Here is a 16,122-nt window from a genome sequence, read left to right on the forward strand (position 1 = left end):
CTGAAGAGGGACCCTGTGTGGACACATGGATAGTGGCATGCTGGGCATGCACAGCATACCTAGTCAAAGTTCTAGAAACTGTGCCTAGTCAAAGTTCTAGAAATTTTGACAAAGGTTTTCTGTGCCGGTCTCCATCTGATGTCACCAATGTGTGAGGACTAACATCTCTGTCCTAGGAGAACACCTATTACAGATAAGCAACTCTGCTTTATTGATTTATTTATTTATTTTAAAGTTTTTATTACCTACCCCACCTAAAAGTTCAAGGCAGGGTACAATAAAACATACATAGTAGTAAAAAGAGTGATTCAAATTTCAGGATGTATAGCAATAAAATAGAGAGCTATGCATTCCTAGAAGTAATAAATAAGTGTGTAATTGTTGAACAAATTTTACATTGAAGATGCATCAACATCATGATGGTGAAATTAATAGCCAGGATCAGCCTAAGTAAGAATGTATGGTGAAAATGCATAGCAACATTTTATATAGTACAAAGTAATACTTGAATGGCCCTAGCAAAGTGAAATATCAAAAGAGGCATGTGGTCAGTCAAATGCAGTTTGAATTTAATCATTTTAGCTGTCATATCTACAAATCTTCACATCAAATTAAGTAAAGGCACTAGAGAAATGGAGATAAAGTCAATAGGGTAGATTTTATAATTTTGTGCGAGCGCGTACTTTTGTTCGCGCACCAGGCGCGAACAAAAGTACGCTAGATTTTATAAGATACGCGCGTAGCCGCGCGTATCATATAAAATCCGGGGTCGGCGCGCGCGAGGGGGTGCACATTTGTGCAACCTGCATGCGCCGAGCCCAGTGCGCGCTGCCTGTTCCCTCCGAGGCCGCTCCGATTTCGGAGCGGCCTCGGAGGGAACTTTCCTTCACCCCCCCCCCCCTTACCTTTGTTGCACGATTTACGCCCCCGGGCCGGCTCCACACCCCCGGGCCCGCCCCCGCAACGCCGCGTCATGCCCCCGAAACACCGCGTCATTTAGGACACGCCCCTTTTACAAAGCCCCGGGACTTACGCGCATCCCGGGGCTCTGCGCGTGCCAGCGGCCTATGCAAAATAGGCGCAACTGCGCGCGAGGGCCCTGCGCACGTAAATCCGGCCGGATTTACGTGCGCAGGGCATTTAAAATCCGGCCCAATATGTTAGAATTAAGTGACACATAAATTTTTCCGTGCTTCCATTTTTATGTATACCACTAATACTTTCTTTACAGATATTGCTATTGTAACCAGACCTTCTTAATAGAAGGAGAGGACTGTTTCTAGTATTGTAAGATTGATTTTTGTATGGCAAACAAAAGGGTAGATCAGGATCTTTTTTTTTCTAACTGGTTATATACTGTTTCTTGCAGGTACCATGGCCCAAGAACTTCAACCTGCTGTGGTGGAGCGGAGGCAAGGCTCCCTCTTTGTGCTGTTGCCTGATCACTCAGTAACAAAGTATTTTAACCAAATTGACATCTCTAATGGCTTGGACTGGTCACTCGATCATAAAACCTTCTTTTACATAGACAGCTTATCCTACTCGGTGGATGCCTTCGACTATGACCTGAAGACTGCAAATATTTGTATGGACAAAATTATTTTTTATTATGCAAATGTATTTTCATTAACAATTAGTTTTAAAATATTAATATTATTTGTATAGCACATTCAGAGTACAGAATTCTGAACAATATCAATAATATGGTTACAGTGTCTGCCCAATAGATTGTGAAATAAATGTGAGTACGTGTCATGATGAGTACATAAGAACATAAGAAATTGCCATGCTGGGTCAGACCAAGGGTCCATCAAGCCCAGCATCCTGTTTCCAACAGAAGCCAAACTAGGCCACAAGAACCTGGCAATTATCCAAACACTAAGAAGATCCCATGCTACTGATGCAATTAATAGCAGTGGCTATTCCCTAAGTAAACTTGATTAATAGCCGTTAATAGATTTCTCCTCCAAGAACTTATCGAAACCTTTTTTGAACCCAGTTACACTAACTTCACTAACCACATCCTCTGGCAACAAATTCCAGAGCTTTATTGTGTGTTGAGTGAAAAAGAATTTTCTCCGATTATTCTTAAATGTGCTACTTGCTAACTTCATGGAATGCCTCCTAGTCCTTCTATTATTTGAAAGTGTAAATAACTGAGTCACATCTACTCTTTCAAGACCTCTCATGATCTTAAAGACTTCTATCATATCCCCCCTCAACAGTCTCTTTTCCAAGCTGAACAGCCCTAACCTCTTCAGCCTTTCCTCATAGGGGAGCTGTTCCATCCCCTTTATCATTTTGGTTGCCCTTCTCTGTACCTTCTCCATCGCAACTATATCTTTTTTTCAGATGCGGCGACCAGAATTGTACACAGTATTCAAGGTGTGGTCTCACCATGGAGTGATATAGAGGCATTATGACATTTTCCGTTTTATTAACCATTCCCTTCCTAATAATTCCTAACATTCTGTTTGGTTTTTTGACTGCTGCAGCACACTGAGCCGATGATTTTAAAGTATTATCCACTATGATGCCTAGATCTTTTTCCTGGGTGGTAGCTCCTAATATAGAACCTAACATCGTGTAACTACAGCAAGGGTTATTTTTCCCTATATGCAACACCTTGCACTTGTCCACATTAAATTTCATCTGCCATTTGGATGCCCAATCTTCCAGTCTTCCAAGGTCCTCCTGTAATGTATCACAATCTGCTTGTGATTTAACTACTCTGAATAATTTTGTATCATCCGCAAAACCTCACTCCTCGTATTCCTTTCCAGATCATTTATATATATATTGAAAAGCACTGGTCCAAATACAGATCCCTGAGGCACTCCACTGTTTACCCTTTTCCACTGATTTTTACTGATTAAATTCTACATAAATTGATTCAAATATTTCAAGAATTTGACTCATGTTCTAATATATACTAACATCTGCTTGCAGACCCACTGTTAATTCATGGTTTATAACCTATGCATAGGACAAGTAGCACTTTTTTTTTTTTTCATGAATCATAATTTCTTAAAATTAGTTTTCCAACCTCCCCTAGTGAAAGTACTCTTTCACACAGCCCACTATCAAGCAGTGCAATCTGTTGCCAGAAGATATGGTCAAGGTGACTAGCATAGCGGGATTTAAAAGAGGACTGAACAGATTCCTGGTAGACTACAGAAGAAAGCTATTGGGAAGACTAAAGAAAGCCATTGCTATCCCTGGGAGTAACAGTAATAAGATCTATATTAGGGATCTACCAGGTACTTGCAACCTAGATTGGCCACTGTCAGGGACAGGATGCTGGGCTGGATGAACCTTGGTCTGAGCCAGCATGTCAATTCTTACGTTCTTATGTCCAAATCCCTGTTTTGAATTCAGGGCAAGAGAGAATGCTTGCATAAGACAATAACTGATGAGCAGGTTTAGTTTACAGAGACAGCAGTGATTCAGCTGAGGCGTAAAGACTTTCGATGATATTCAGTTGAAGTCGGAGTATAACAATTGAAAGCACATGTGTTTTGTTTTGTTTTTTTTGGTAGGGGGGGAAGGGTTAGCACCCGTTTTCCCTCTGGAAATCTGCTTGAGTGATTCACATCCTCCTGCTGGTTGGGGAGGAAGAGAGGCCTTTAAGTCTTCAGTGCCCTCCTGTACCAGTAGGTTTTCATTAGCAGCTGTTCTCCTTCTTTCCAACAGTATTTGGTGCCCTAGGTGACCTTTTGGTCATGAACCTCTCCCCTCCCCAACCTTACCTATTGGTGGCAGCTCCTGCTCATGGCTCTCTCCTTCCCCAGCAGTGGCTCCAGCACAGCATTCCCTTCTTTGGCGGCATCGGCTGTTGGGATTTTGCTTTCCCCCCACCCCAAATTTTTTTGACTGCCCAATGGAAACCTTCCTTGAGGTGGTCACTGATAGGTGCTAATCTCTTTAAATTTGCCACTCAGTTTGATGAATGAATTCCACACATTCACTGAATCAGTTTAACAAACTTTAAAAAAAAAAAAATATCTATGGTTGGGGCACATTCTGTTTCTGGATTTGTGAAAAAAAAAAATCGAAGGAGATAAATGAAATTCAGAGAATGTATTCAGATTGAAAGATCTGGTTTGGATTTTTTTCCTCAGAGTTACTGAAAACATACCCATCAGATATTTCCAGTGGGTCTCAGGAAAATGCAAAATTTTCATCAAATTCAAACCAAGCTAATAGAGGTCCAAACTGGCAAACCAGTGGAATCTCAACACATTTCAGAATATTTTTCTCTAGGGATCCCTAGAGAGCTGTTATATTTTAGTTATAAGGCCATGAAGAAACAAATACATATCATATTTGTGAGCAGTTCACAACTGAGATCTTTTGGGCGACAGTGTTTAGAGCAGTGGTGAAAGAACCATGAAAATCAAGGTTCCCATTTCCCCCACTTTCACACTTTATCCTTCAATTCCTCGAGAGGAAGTTGTTTTCAAAGGTATTACGTGCACTTTTCAAAAGCCGTTTACGCACGTAAAGTGCTCTTACACGTAAATAACCTATTAATTCAATGGCATATATTGTAGCAATTTTCAAAAGCCCACTTACACAGGTAAAGTGCAGTTTCACGTGTAAAACCCAGTTTTAAGCATGTAAATGCTTTTGAAAATTACCTTATTAGATTATAAGTTTTTACTGTATCTGAATTCTAAAAATGCTATAAGCTAGGGATGTGCATCGTTTTTTTGACGAATTAAAATATCGTAAGATATTTCCTAATTTGTCATGTATCGGGGGTCCCCGAAAATGATAGGAAAACCCCATGAAATTCGTGTGGTTTTCTTATTCTTTTAGGGGGGGGAGAAAGGGCACACAGAAAAAAAAAACCTAAACCCACCCCAACCCTTCAGATCTAATTATTTACAATCCCCCACCCTCCTGACCCCCCCCAAAACTTGCCTAAAGTCCCTGGTCGCCCAGCGGGGGTCCCGGGAGTGATGTCCCCCTCTCGGGCTGTCGGCTGCCACTAATCAAAATGGCACCAATGGCCCTTTGCCCTTACCATGTGGCAGGGGCTATCGGTGCCATTGGCTGGCCTCTGTCACATGGTAGGAGCAATGGATGGTCCACGCCGTCCATTGCTCCTACCATGTGACAGGGGCCGGCTAATGGTACCAATAGCCACTGTCACATGGTAAGGGCAAAGGGCCACTGGCACCATTTTGTTTACTGGTAGCCGATTGCCCGAGAGTGGGAAATCACTCCCGGGACCCCCGCTGGACGACCAGGGACTTTAGGCAAGTTTTTTGGGGATCAGGAGGGTGGGGGATTGTAAATAATTAAATCTAAAGGATCGGGGTGGGAGGGTGGGGTTTCAGATCGGGACAGCCACAAAAAAATAAAATAAACTGTCAGAACCGCAGGAAATGAAATTTCACGCGGTTCTACAAAAATGAAACTGGAAACAATTGCCGGTACGATACACATCTCTACTATAAGCTGCCTTGAGCATTATTTGGAAAGGTGAGCTAAAAATCCTAAGTTAATATTTTATTCAAGCAAACTTTTATGAATAAAACAATTTTGAATTTCTTCTTCACAGGTAGATATGTTTTTTACAGCTTGCTTATTAGTTCAGGTTTAAATAACATTCAGTTTTCTTCTAGTCTTTGTGAATCAACCTCTAAAATACTAAATGAAATAGTTACCATCAAATGGAATAATTTATTCAGCATCTGTAGCCTAGTTTTCACTGAGTAGCCAGTGACCGCATAAGAACAAGGTTAAATAGAATATTATCTAAAAAGAGTAATCATTGATGGTATTCATTGTCGGTGAATAGATCAGCTTAATTCATGTTCCATTAATATAGTAAGCAGGTTTGTCCATGACACAGAACTGAACTAGTGTTTCATCTTTACAGCAAACCGCAGAAGTCTTTACAGACTGGAAAAGGAAGAATGTATCCCAGATGGAATGTGCATAGATGCAGAAGGGAAACTATGGGTAGCCTGTTACAATGGTGGAAGAGTGATCCGTATAGATCCTGAGACTGGTACGTACCACCGCCTGGTGAATTTGCATTATACATGCGAAATGCTGTGTAGTAGCTAAATAGACATTTTCTACACCCCCCTCTTGTAATTGGATTGTTCTTTTTTTTTAGGCAAATAATATAATTTGGATATAACCGGAATTTTCTCAGATTCAAAGGGTAATATTTGTTACGCCCGATGGTCGCAGACAGCTGCGACCACTAATGCTCACCTCTTTCTTTGCTGCCTTGTCTGTATTGGGGAGAATGGCGACCTCTGCCAGCGATTGCCGACCTGCCTGGCATTCCCGGGACAGCATGGGTGCTGCTGACTGCCATCTTGCCCCAGGAATCACGTGCAAGGGCCAGTCTTGTATACGTCATGGCGGAAACCTCGGGGGCATCCCCTCCTGATGACGTCTTCGCTCTGCTGTACTTAACCTGACTGGCCCTGCCTATCGACGAGTTAGCAAGGAGTTCCCTCATTGCTGAATCCACTTTCGCTCACGGACTTCCTGTTCCTGCATTCGGCGTGAGATGCCTTGGGTACCCGCTCCTCGAGGGCCCTTCCTCATCTCTGGCTATACGCTCCTCGGAGGGCCTTCTGCCTTGGACTGCTGCCTGTCCCGTTCCTCTGGACCCTTCCTGGAACTACCCTTCAGTGAGTACCTAACTCAACGGATCTACTCTACCAACTCTTTTGGGATCCTCTCAGGTGTACCCCATTCCTCGGGCCACTACCGTATTCTCTCTAGTAGGAGCTACTCCAGTGTACCCTGCGCTGCAGGCCACAATCACTTCAGCTCCAACTCTCTCCTTGTTCCGGTGCCTCGGACCTCCACCATACCATCTCTGTGGGGAAATCTCTCAGTGTACCCTGCGCTGCAGGCCACTACCATACCATCACTACAGAGAGACTACCTGGGTATTTTCTGTGCTACAGGTCACTACCATATCGTCACTACTGAGAGACTCCTTTGGTGTACCTGCACTGCAGGTCATGACCTGTCATCACTATGAAGAGACTTCCTCGGTGTACCCCACCCTGCGGGCCACTAGCGGATCTCCTTCTCTGAAGTATTCCCTCTGGGTATACCCCTCTATTCTGACATCACCACTTCTCCTGTACTCCTGTTCCGCAGGCTGTGTTCTTCTATCTATCTAATAAAGACTCTATTCCACAGCTGACTCTGAGACTGCTGGGACCACACCTCCCGACAGTGAGGCTCACAGGGCTCCTCCCTGTGGGCGGTGACACCTCTCACCTCTGCCCAGAGTCCACACACTAACAAACCATAACAATATTTCAACAACATACTTTTTGAAAAGTTCAATAGGTGACAGTAGTCTAGAAATCGTAAAATTTAATAAACGTAAATTAAACTACCTTAATTCATTTTCTAGGGATTCTATCTGATTATGAAGCATCAAATTATCTTTGATAAATGATATATTAGTAGCCTGTAAAGTGTTTACTTGTGGGTTCAACATAACAACAGAGAGCTCTACCTTATTGATCCTAGACTCTAGATCGTCAAATTTTGCTCTAGTTTCAACTGAGAAAGTATGTACCTGAGATGCTGATCTAAAAAATGTATTATCAATTTTAGCTGACAATCTCCAAACATCTAATAATGTTACAAAACATTAACCACATCAGACTTATTAGCAGTATGTTCTGTAGTTGGTTGTAAGGGAGGTTGTGTGGACCTGGGACTTAAGGATACCCCAAGCTGGGAGTTTCCTTCTATATCGTCCCTTAAATAGGTCTCACCCATGTGTATTATATGGGTGTCCATAGATCCATAATTCCTTGATGAGGAGGTAACCGGAGAGGAAGTCCAAGTCTTAGATTTTCTTTTCCTTCCCATATTTTTACTAGGGGTGCACCCCTTTGGCGCTCGGCTTTGACTGCGCGCCGCAGGGCCCTTACTTTTATGTTGTCCCAGGGCTCCTGCTGATAACGTCACAGGGGGCCGTCCTCTGCACCTGGACCTCCCCATTCCGGGGATGCCGGAGAGAGCGGCATGAAGACTTGGCAGCAGCCATCTTCCCAAGGCTTGAGGAGAGAGAAGGAAGAAAGGTGAGGCACAGAGGTCGAAGCCATCTGAGACTGACAGATGCAACAGTATCCCCATTCAAAGAGCCCCCTCCAGACTCCCTACTTGATCTTGGTTTTTGAGGATGCAATCGATGAAATTGACAAAGCATCTCTTTGTCCATGATATTAGCCAATGGTTCCCAAGATCTTTCTTCCGGCCCGTATCCCTCCCATGACAGGAGGTATTCCCAAACTCTGCCTCTCTTTCTTACATTAAGGACGGCATCAACCTTGTACTCGGTCTTCTTCTGCTTCAACAGGAGTAGGTTCAGGTGTCTTGATGGGAAAACTTGCTAAGAACAAGTGGTTTCAGCAGCGAAACATGGAATGCATTATGAATCTTCATAGCTGGAGGAAGTTTCAGACTATAGGTGAGAGAGCCTAGTAGTCAGAGAATAGGAAAGGGTCAGACAAAGCGTGGAGCAAATCGAGCAGATGGAAGCTTAAGTCTCAGATGCTTGGTAGACAGCCAGACTTTATCACCCGACTGGAATTCAGGAGCCTTGCTTCAGTGAGCGTCATAGCCTTTCTTTGCTCTTTGTCTTGCTTTTTGGAGCATCTCTTTAGTCTTTCTCCAGAGCTGCTGTATATCTTTGGCAGTAGATTGAGCTGCCAGGGATGACACAGAAAGTGGAACTGGTAAGAGTGGTAAGAGTTGTCATCCGTAGATCCAGTAGATGATGCTGGATGCAAATTGATGGCAAATTCAGCCCAGGGCAACAGTTCAGCTCAGTCATTCTGTCGTGAACCAACATAGGCACGAAGGAACTGTTTGAGAGTTCTGTTCATTCTCTCAGTTTGGCCATTCGACTGAGGATGGTACGCAGAGGAGAAGTCAAGTGTGATGTCGAATTTCTTACACAAGGCTTTCCAGAACTTGGCTGTAAATTGAGCTCCTCTGTCAGAAACAATGTGTTTAGGCATGCCGTGTAGGCGAAAGATGTGACTGATGAATAGCTTAGCAAGTTCTATGGCTGAAGGCAAGCCAGGGAGAGCCTGAAGTGAGCCATCTTTGAAAATCAATCCACTGTAACCCAGATGGTATTGTTATGTCTAGAAAGTGGCAAGGCCACCACAAAATTTATTTATTTATTTTGAACTTTTATATAGCGACATTCATGTAAAAAATACATATCACATCGGTTTACAGTGAAACATGTTAATGGATAAATAAGTTTTACATCGAGCAGGGGTAGCATCAAACTGGGAGCCAGGCAATTAAAAACAAACTGTAGACATAGAAATTTAAAAAGTGTAAGGTTAAATATTAAAATAAAGAACGAGCATTGCATTGGAATGGAAGCCTAAACTCAAACAGACATCACCTTCAGGGAGTTCAGAGAATTTCAGTGGATGGGGTAGGTCAGCAGATCAAGAGAGGGATGGAGGGAAGGGAATTTCTTGACGGTAGATTCTTAATGAGAGACTAGCAGAAAGCAATAAGGTCCGGTAAGGAAGGAAGAGTAATTTAACAATGGGGGTTACAACAGACGGTTAAGAGAATGCAGGTTCTGGGAAGGTAGGAGTCACGGGAAGGGAAAGATGGGATGGAAAAAAAGATGCAGAGGAAAAATTACATCAAAGGCATCAGGAGAATGCGACCAAGAACAGGACTTATCCTGCCAGCAGGTGATAAGTCCTACTCAAAGTCGATATAATCGATTTGTCCTATTATGAGTGTGAGCGTTTCATCCATGCGTGCAAGCAGTGGTCCATTAAGGGAAAGCTTGTCTGAATAGCCACGTTTTGAACTTATTTTTGAAAGTCACCGGGCATGGTTCTTGATGGAGGTCAGAGGGAAGCGTGTTCCATTGTGGGGGGCCAGCTGTTGAAAGAGTGCATTTCGGGGCATACAGAGTGCCTTTGTAAGCTGTTCTAACAGGTCTAGAGGACGTGTGAGATCGAAAAGGGATGTTTAGCTCTAGCGGGGTTAGATTGTGCATGGCTTTGTGGATTATTGTGAGGACTTTGTAGAGAATTCTGAATTTGATGGGTAGCCAGTGAAGGTTCCTAAGGATGGGGGTGATATACTCTCTTTTGTTGGAGTTGGTCAGAATCCTGGCCGCGGAGTTCTGCAACAACTGTCTGGGTCGGATGGTGTTTGCTGGGAGTCCAAGGAGGAGAGAGTTGCAGTAGTCAATTTTTGAGAAAATGATGGATTGAAGCACTGTGCGGTAGTCCTGAAAGTGGAGGAGGGGTCTAAGTTTTTTTAGGACCTGTAATTTGAAGAACATTCCTTTGTGGTGGTGTTGACAAATTTTTTTAGATTTAGATGGTCGTCCAGGATTACTCCAAGGTCTCTTACTTGGGAGGAGAAAGATTTTTGAGATGTGGGGGGATTGTTGATTGGCCCGTTATTGTCATCCAGGGAGATGAGAAGGATCTCCATTTTGTTGGTGTTGAGAACTAAGTTGAGGTTGGAAAGAAGGTGGTTGGTAGACTGTAGGCAACTATTCCAGAAGATGAGGGTTTTGTGGAGGAAATCTGTGATCGGGATGAGAATTTGCACATCGTCGGCGTAGATATAGTGTGAGTCTAGGGCTCGTCTGGCACTGGCAAGGGTTGAGGCATACCCCAAGGACATCCGGGCGGAGGTTTCTGTCTGGCACAATTGGAACAGGAAGCTATGTATGCAAGAGTGTCTTCCTTCATGGTGGGCCACCAATAGTACTTTTGTAGCTTAGTCAATGTCCTTCGTTGACCAGGATGTCCGGCCAGTTTCAAATCGTGAGCCCATGCTAGCAATTTCTTTCTTAGATTGCAGGGTACAATGGTCTTGCCCGGGGGTTCCAAATGTATAGCTGTCAGAATAACACTGTTTGGGTCTATGATATGCTGGGGTTCATCAGGTACGTCTTCAGAGAGAAAAGAGTGAGATAATGCGTCTGCTCTGACATTCTCATCACCAGGGCGATATTTCAGCACAAAGTCAAATCTGTTGAAGAACAGGGACTACCTCGCCTGTCTATGGTTAAGGCGTTGAGCGTGTGACGTTGGTACTCCAGATTTTTGTGATCAGTGTAAACAGTGATCTGATGTTGTGCACCTTCAAGCCAGGGGCGCCATTCTTCAAATGCCATTTTTATTGCCAGTAGTCGTAGTTCTTCTCCACTGGCGAAAAGCATCGGGAAAAGAAAGAACAGGGGTGCAAGATCTTAGAATCACTGGTCTGGCTTAGCACGGCCCCCACGCCTACATCCGAGGCATCGACTTCCACAATGAAGGGTCTTGTAGGGTCCGGATGGCGGAGACAAGGTTTGCTTGAGAAGGAAGAAAAGTGAGGCACAAAGGTCGAAGCCGTCTGAGACCAACGGATGCAACAAATGGTCAGCCTCTCCAAAAATATTAACTTCTGAAATGCTGTCACAGCTTCCGTAGACCAAGTGGCAATGTTGGCTCCCTTCTTAGTCATCACTGTGAATGGAACAGTCAATGAAGAGTAATCTTTGATGAAGTAGCAGTTGGTAAATCCCAAAAATGGTCTTAGAGCTTTTAGGCCAGTGGGTTGTGTCCATTTTTTAATACTCTCAAGCTTCTGAGGGTCCATCTGGAAACCTTTGTTTGAGACAATGTACACTAAGAAGGGCACGGATTCCATGTAGAATTCGCATTTAGTCAACTTGGCATTCAAGCGGTTATCGCGAAGTCTCTGCAGAACTCTTTTGACATCTTCCTGATGGGACTGCAGATTCTGGGAAAATATCAAGATGTCATCTAAGAAGACAACGACACATTGGTAGAGTAGATCATGCAGAATATCGTTCATCATGTTTTGGAAGACAGCCAGGGCATTGCACAAGCCGAAGGGCATCACCAGGTATTCAAAGTGCCATCCCGGGTTTTAAAAACCGTTTTCCATTCATCGCCAGAGCAGATGCGAACTAAATTATACGCTCCTTTGAGGTCAAGCTTGGAGAATATCTTGGCTCCCTGTAACCTGACGAATAGCTCTGAGATGACTCATCATGTGCCTGATGAAGCATTATGCCCCTATAGGTTTGAGGGACTACCCACTGTGTGATTCCGTTCTTACTTGTCCATATTAACAAATTCTTTGCTATCTGAAATTGATTCCTGGATGCATAGAGAAACTGTAACTCCTCATCTTCCTGACAATATGCTTCTGTGTTGTGATATGCCTGAATAAAGGCATAGAAATTCCCCAGAGTAGGGTCTCTTTTCTAGGTATTAACTAGATCGAAGGCTGGCATTTTGCTACACCACTGAAGAGTGGGGCTAGCAGCTGGCTTTGCCTGGTGTCTAGTTACTGCTTTAACTTATACTGAAGGGCGTTCCTCCATTCGCCAGAGCCTATCTGATGTGGCACCTTCCTTCGCGAGTTGGTCAGCAAGGTCATTTCCGACCTTGTCAGTACCTTTAACCTTAGAGTGACCTTTTACCTTTTTCAGGAGACTGTTATTTGTTTTGCTTGTACTAACTGACCTAATGCTAGAATCAACTCTTTGTTTGACAGATTTCTTTTTAGAGTTCAGCACTTGATTCACCTTCCAGTTAGGGAAGTGGGTCGTGAAGTTATGTCTGACATAATCAGAATCTGTGCAGATTATGATGGCTGGCAAACAATGCCGTACAGCAGTTTGCACAACTATCAGTGCAGCAGCAAGCTCTGCATTCTGATTCGATTTGGCTCCCAGGGCATAGATAAGAAGATCACAGGGGTGATTCTTCTTCCAAACTATACTCACGCCTGAGACTAGCTCATGATCTATTTCTCTGCTGCATGCACATCCATCAGCATAAGAGAAACTTTTGCAGATTTCCTCATTATAGGAATGATGATGGTGGGGTTTGATGGTGTCAGTTTCAAGTTCCGACATCAAATCTTGTTGTCTCTCAGCAGCACAATCGTGTAAATCAGTTAAATTCTGAGCCTCAATACTTTTATGACCTGCAGCATATCACACTTCAAGCGACCAGCTTTGAAGAGCGAGTGGCCAGGTTACGATTATGCTGCTAGAGACCTGACCGGCTTTGAGGCGGTCACTGGCTAAAAGGTTGATAGACTGGTGACGCATCTCCACTATTAGTTTTTCTCTTTCTACATAACTGCTGAAGTATTGAAGAGCCCATACTTTGATCAGCAGGGATTTCTCACACTCAGAGTATTTCTTTTCCACCTCTGTTTAGTTCCAGCCATCTGGAATTCATTGCCAGAGGATGTGGTTACAGCAGTTAGAGTAACTGGATTTAACAAAGGTTTAGATAAGTTCCTAGAGGAAAAATCCATAAACTGCTATTAATTAATAAGCAGTAGTAGCTTGAGATTTATTTAATGTTTGGGTACTTGCCAGGTTCTTGTGACTTGGATTGACTACTGTTGGAAACAGGATACTGGGCTTGATGGACTCTTGGTCTGACCCAGTATGGCAATTCTTATTTCTTATGTTATGTAACTGTGCCAAAACATGATAAATCTCTCTTTGGTACTCCTGAAAATGAATTTGGATATTGTCCACATACACTAAGGTACACCTAGCATCTGAATCGGGTAGATAAATGTTGGTGTTAGCTGGTGTCCTATTCCATATATATTGCTTTTTCTTGAAGGAGAAAGCCAGTTTATGTTGGTCTTTAGGATCTACAGGAACAATCCAGAACCCAGATGCTAAGTCGAGGCTGTTAAAATACTTGGCCTTCTGAATTCTGGTCAGATTCTGATCCAGGTGGGCCATGGGCCACCTGGACAAGGGCACAATTTTATTCAGTTTCTTGTAGTCTATGGTCAGTGAATATTTGTTTCTTTTTCAAGATAGGCCAGATGGGGCCATTAAAGGTACTGTTACATTGTCTAACACAGGGGTCGGGAACCTATGGCTCTTTTGATGGCTGCGTCTGGCTCGCAGACAAATCTTTAATAAAAAAGTAAAAATCTAACAAAATCCCCCACCCTCCTGACGCCCCCCAAGACCTCCAAAATTAATTTACTACAACCCCCCACCCTCCTGACCTCTCCAAGACCTGCCAAAAGTCCCTGGTGGTCCAGTGGGGGTCCGGGAGCGATCTCCTGGACTTGGGCTGTCGGCTGCCAGTAGTCAAAATGGCGCCGACGGCCCTTTACCCTCACTATGTCACTGGGGTCGACCAATGGCGGCGGTAGCCCCTGTGACATAGTAAGGGCAAAGGGCCGTCGGCTGCCAGTAATCAAAATGGCGTCGATGGCCCTTTGCCCTTACTATGTCACAGGGGCTACCGCCACCATTGGTCGACCCCAGTGACATAGTGAGGGCAAAGGGCCGTCGGCGCCATTTTGACTACTGGCAGCCGACAGCCCAAGTCCAGGAGATCGCTCCCGGACCGCTCCTGGACTCCCGCTGGACCACCAGGGACTTTTGGCAGGTCTTGGAGGGGTCAGGAGGGTGGGGGGTTGTAGTAAATTAATTTTGGAGGTCTTGGGGGGCGTCAGGAGGGTGGGGGTTTTTGTTAGATTTATACTTTTTTATTAAAGATTTGTCTGCGAGCCCTGGACCTCCGCTGGACACCAGGGACTTTTAGCAGGTCTTGGGGGGGGTCAGGAGGATGGGGGGTTGTAGTAAATTAATTTGGCAGGTCTTGGGGGCATCAGGAGAGTAGGGGGGTTGTAGTAAATTAATTTGGTAGGTCTTGGGGGGGTCAGGAGGGTGGGGGGTTGTAGTTAGTATGGCTCTCATGGAATTACATTTTAAAATATGTGGCGTTCATGACTCTCTCAGCCAAAAAGGTTCCCGACCCCTGGCCTAATGGCTATCGCGCTGGAACCTCCACTTAATGTAAGGATTTTTAAGTGTAAGCCGCAACCTGAAAACTGCCCTCTTCCCCCCTCCCTATGGGGAATGACAGTGCTACATAAATTAACATTTATTTTACCTTTATATGCAATCTGATCAGCTCTGGAATGCACACTCATTTGACTCAGAATAGAGATTTATTGTAAGGCATTAGGTTAGCAGAACAAACTCTAACAACTTCGCTATCTTAGAAACTTATAATTCATATTTAGCACTTATGGTGATTAGTTTGGTAGGTATGAATAAATCAGAAGAATCATAACACACCTCTATAACTGGAACTTGCTTATAAATCATAGCCCTTCGACATAACCCAGGAATTGAATTCCCTCAGTTTCACTACTTTTAGATTCGTGGTCCCTTACGTGTGGGAGAAGCTGGAAGTTTCAAATGCTGTTTCTGTTGCAAGGAAACACACTGTGGGTCTCTGCACCCGGAGTAAGGGCAAAGGACTCACATAGGGGCCGATGCAATATAGTGCGCTCAGCCGAATGCACTGTATAACCCACCGTTGGACACGGGTTGTATAGGCGCTAACTAATCCCCTTATGCCTCTACAACGCTTCCAACCCAGAGTGAAACTAACAGTGCTCATGACAAGCAAATGCATGTTAATGAGGCTATTAACTATTCACTCCCAATGCAGGCCTTAATTGCTGAATGCTCCTAAAACTAGTACAGAAAAGCAGAAAAAACTGCTTTTCTGTACAGCCTCCTACTTAATATTGCAAAGATATTAAGTAGGAAGAAAAATCTTTCATAAACCATTTAAAAAAAAGCACCAGCAGTCGGGTGCAGGAAACGGACGCTCAATCGACAAGCATCTGTTTCCTGAACCCCTGGCTGTGCGCCATTTAGGGAAACCGACGCTGATAAATTCGGCATTGGTTTTCCTAACCGGCGGATGGCCAACACTCTCAGGCTCCCGTTATCAAGGAGGTGCTAGGGACGCCCGCTTTCTGCACACAAATATTTCATCATCCCCCTAGTTCTTTGAGAAGAACCAGGGCAGTACAACTCTGACTCACTTAGCAGGGTTTAAGGCGCTCTTGCATGCAGTACTCCAGGACACTGGATCTCGTTGGTCAGCTTAGTTGCAGGGTGGGGCTGGAAGCGATGACTCCTATGGCTACTTGCTGCTGTGGATGGGATCTTCTTAGCCAAGCCCCTCTTCCAAGCTGATTTTATGAACTAGCATATGCATATTCAATGGCTTCATGCCTATGTAAACAGGC

The 16,122-nt window shown here is 44.1% G+C and overlaps 1 protein-coding gene across 9 annotated transcripts in view; it reads left to right on the forward strand.

Moving 5' to 3' along the window:
• RGN (regucalcin) overlaps positions 1 to 16,122 on the forward strand; it is a 121,827-nt gene that overhangs the window by 75,914 nt on the left and 29,791 nt on the right. For all 9 annotated transcript variants that reach the window (XR_003856979.1, XR_003856978.1, XR_003856980.1 and 6 more), the window contains 2 exons: positions 1,370 to 1,585; positions 5,891 to 6,022. Coding sequence is in view for 1 of the 9 variants with exons in the window: in XM_029603065.1 (XP_029458925.1) it covers positions 1,370 to 1,585; positions 5,891 to 6,022 (348 nt within the window). In the remaining 8 variants the exon portion in view is untranslated. The remainder of the gene's footprint in view (positions 1 to 1,369; positions 1,586 to 5,890; positions 6,023 to 16,122) is intronic.

The sequence above is a fragment of the Rhinatrema bivittatum genome, chromosome 5, assembly GCF_901001135.1.
Source record: "Rhinatrema bivittatum chromosome 5, aRhiBiv1.1, whole genome shotgun sequence".
In the NCBI taxonomy this organism is placed as follows: Eukaryota; Metazoa; Chordata; class Amphibia; order Gymnophiona; family Rhinatrematidae; genus Rhinatrema; species Rhinatrema bivittatum.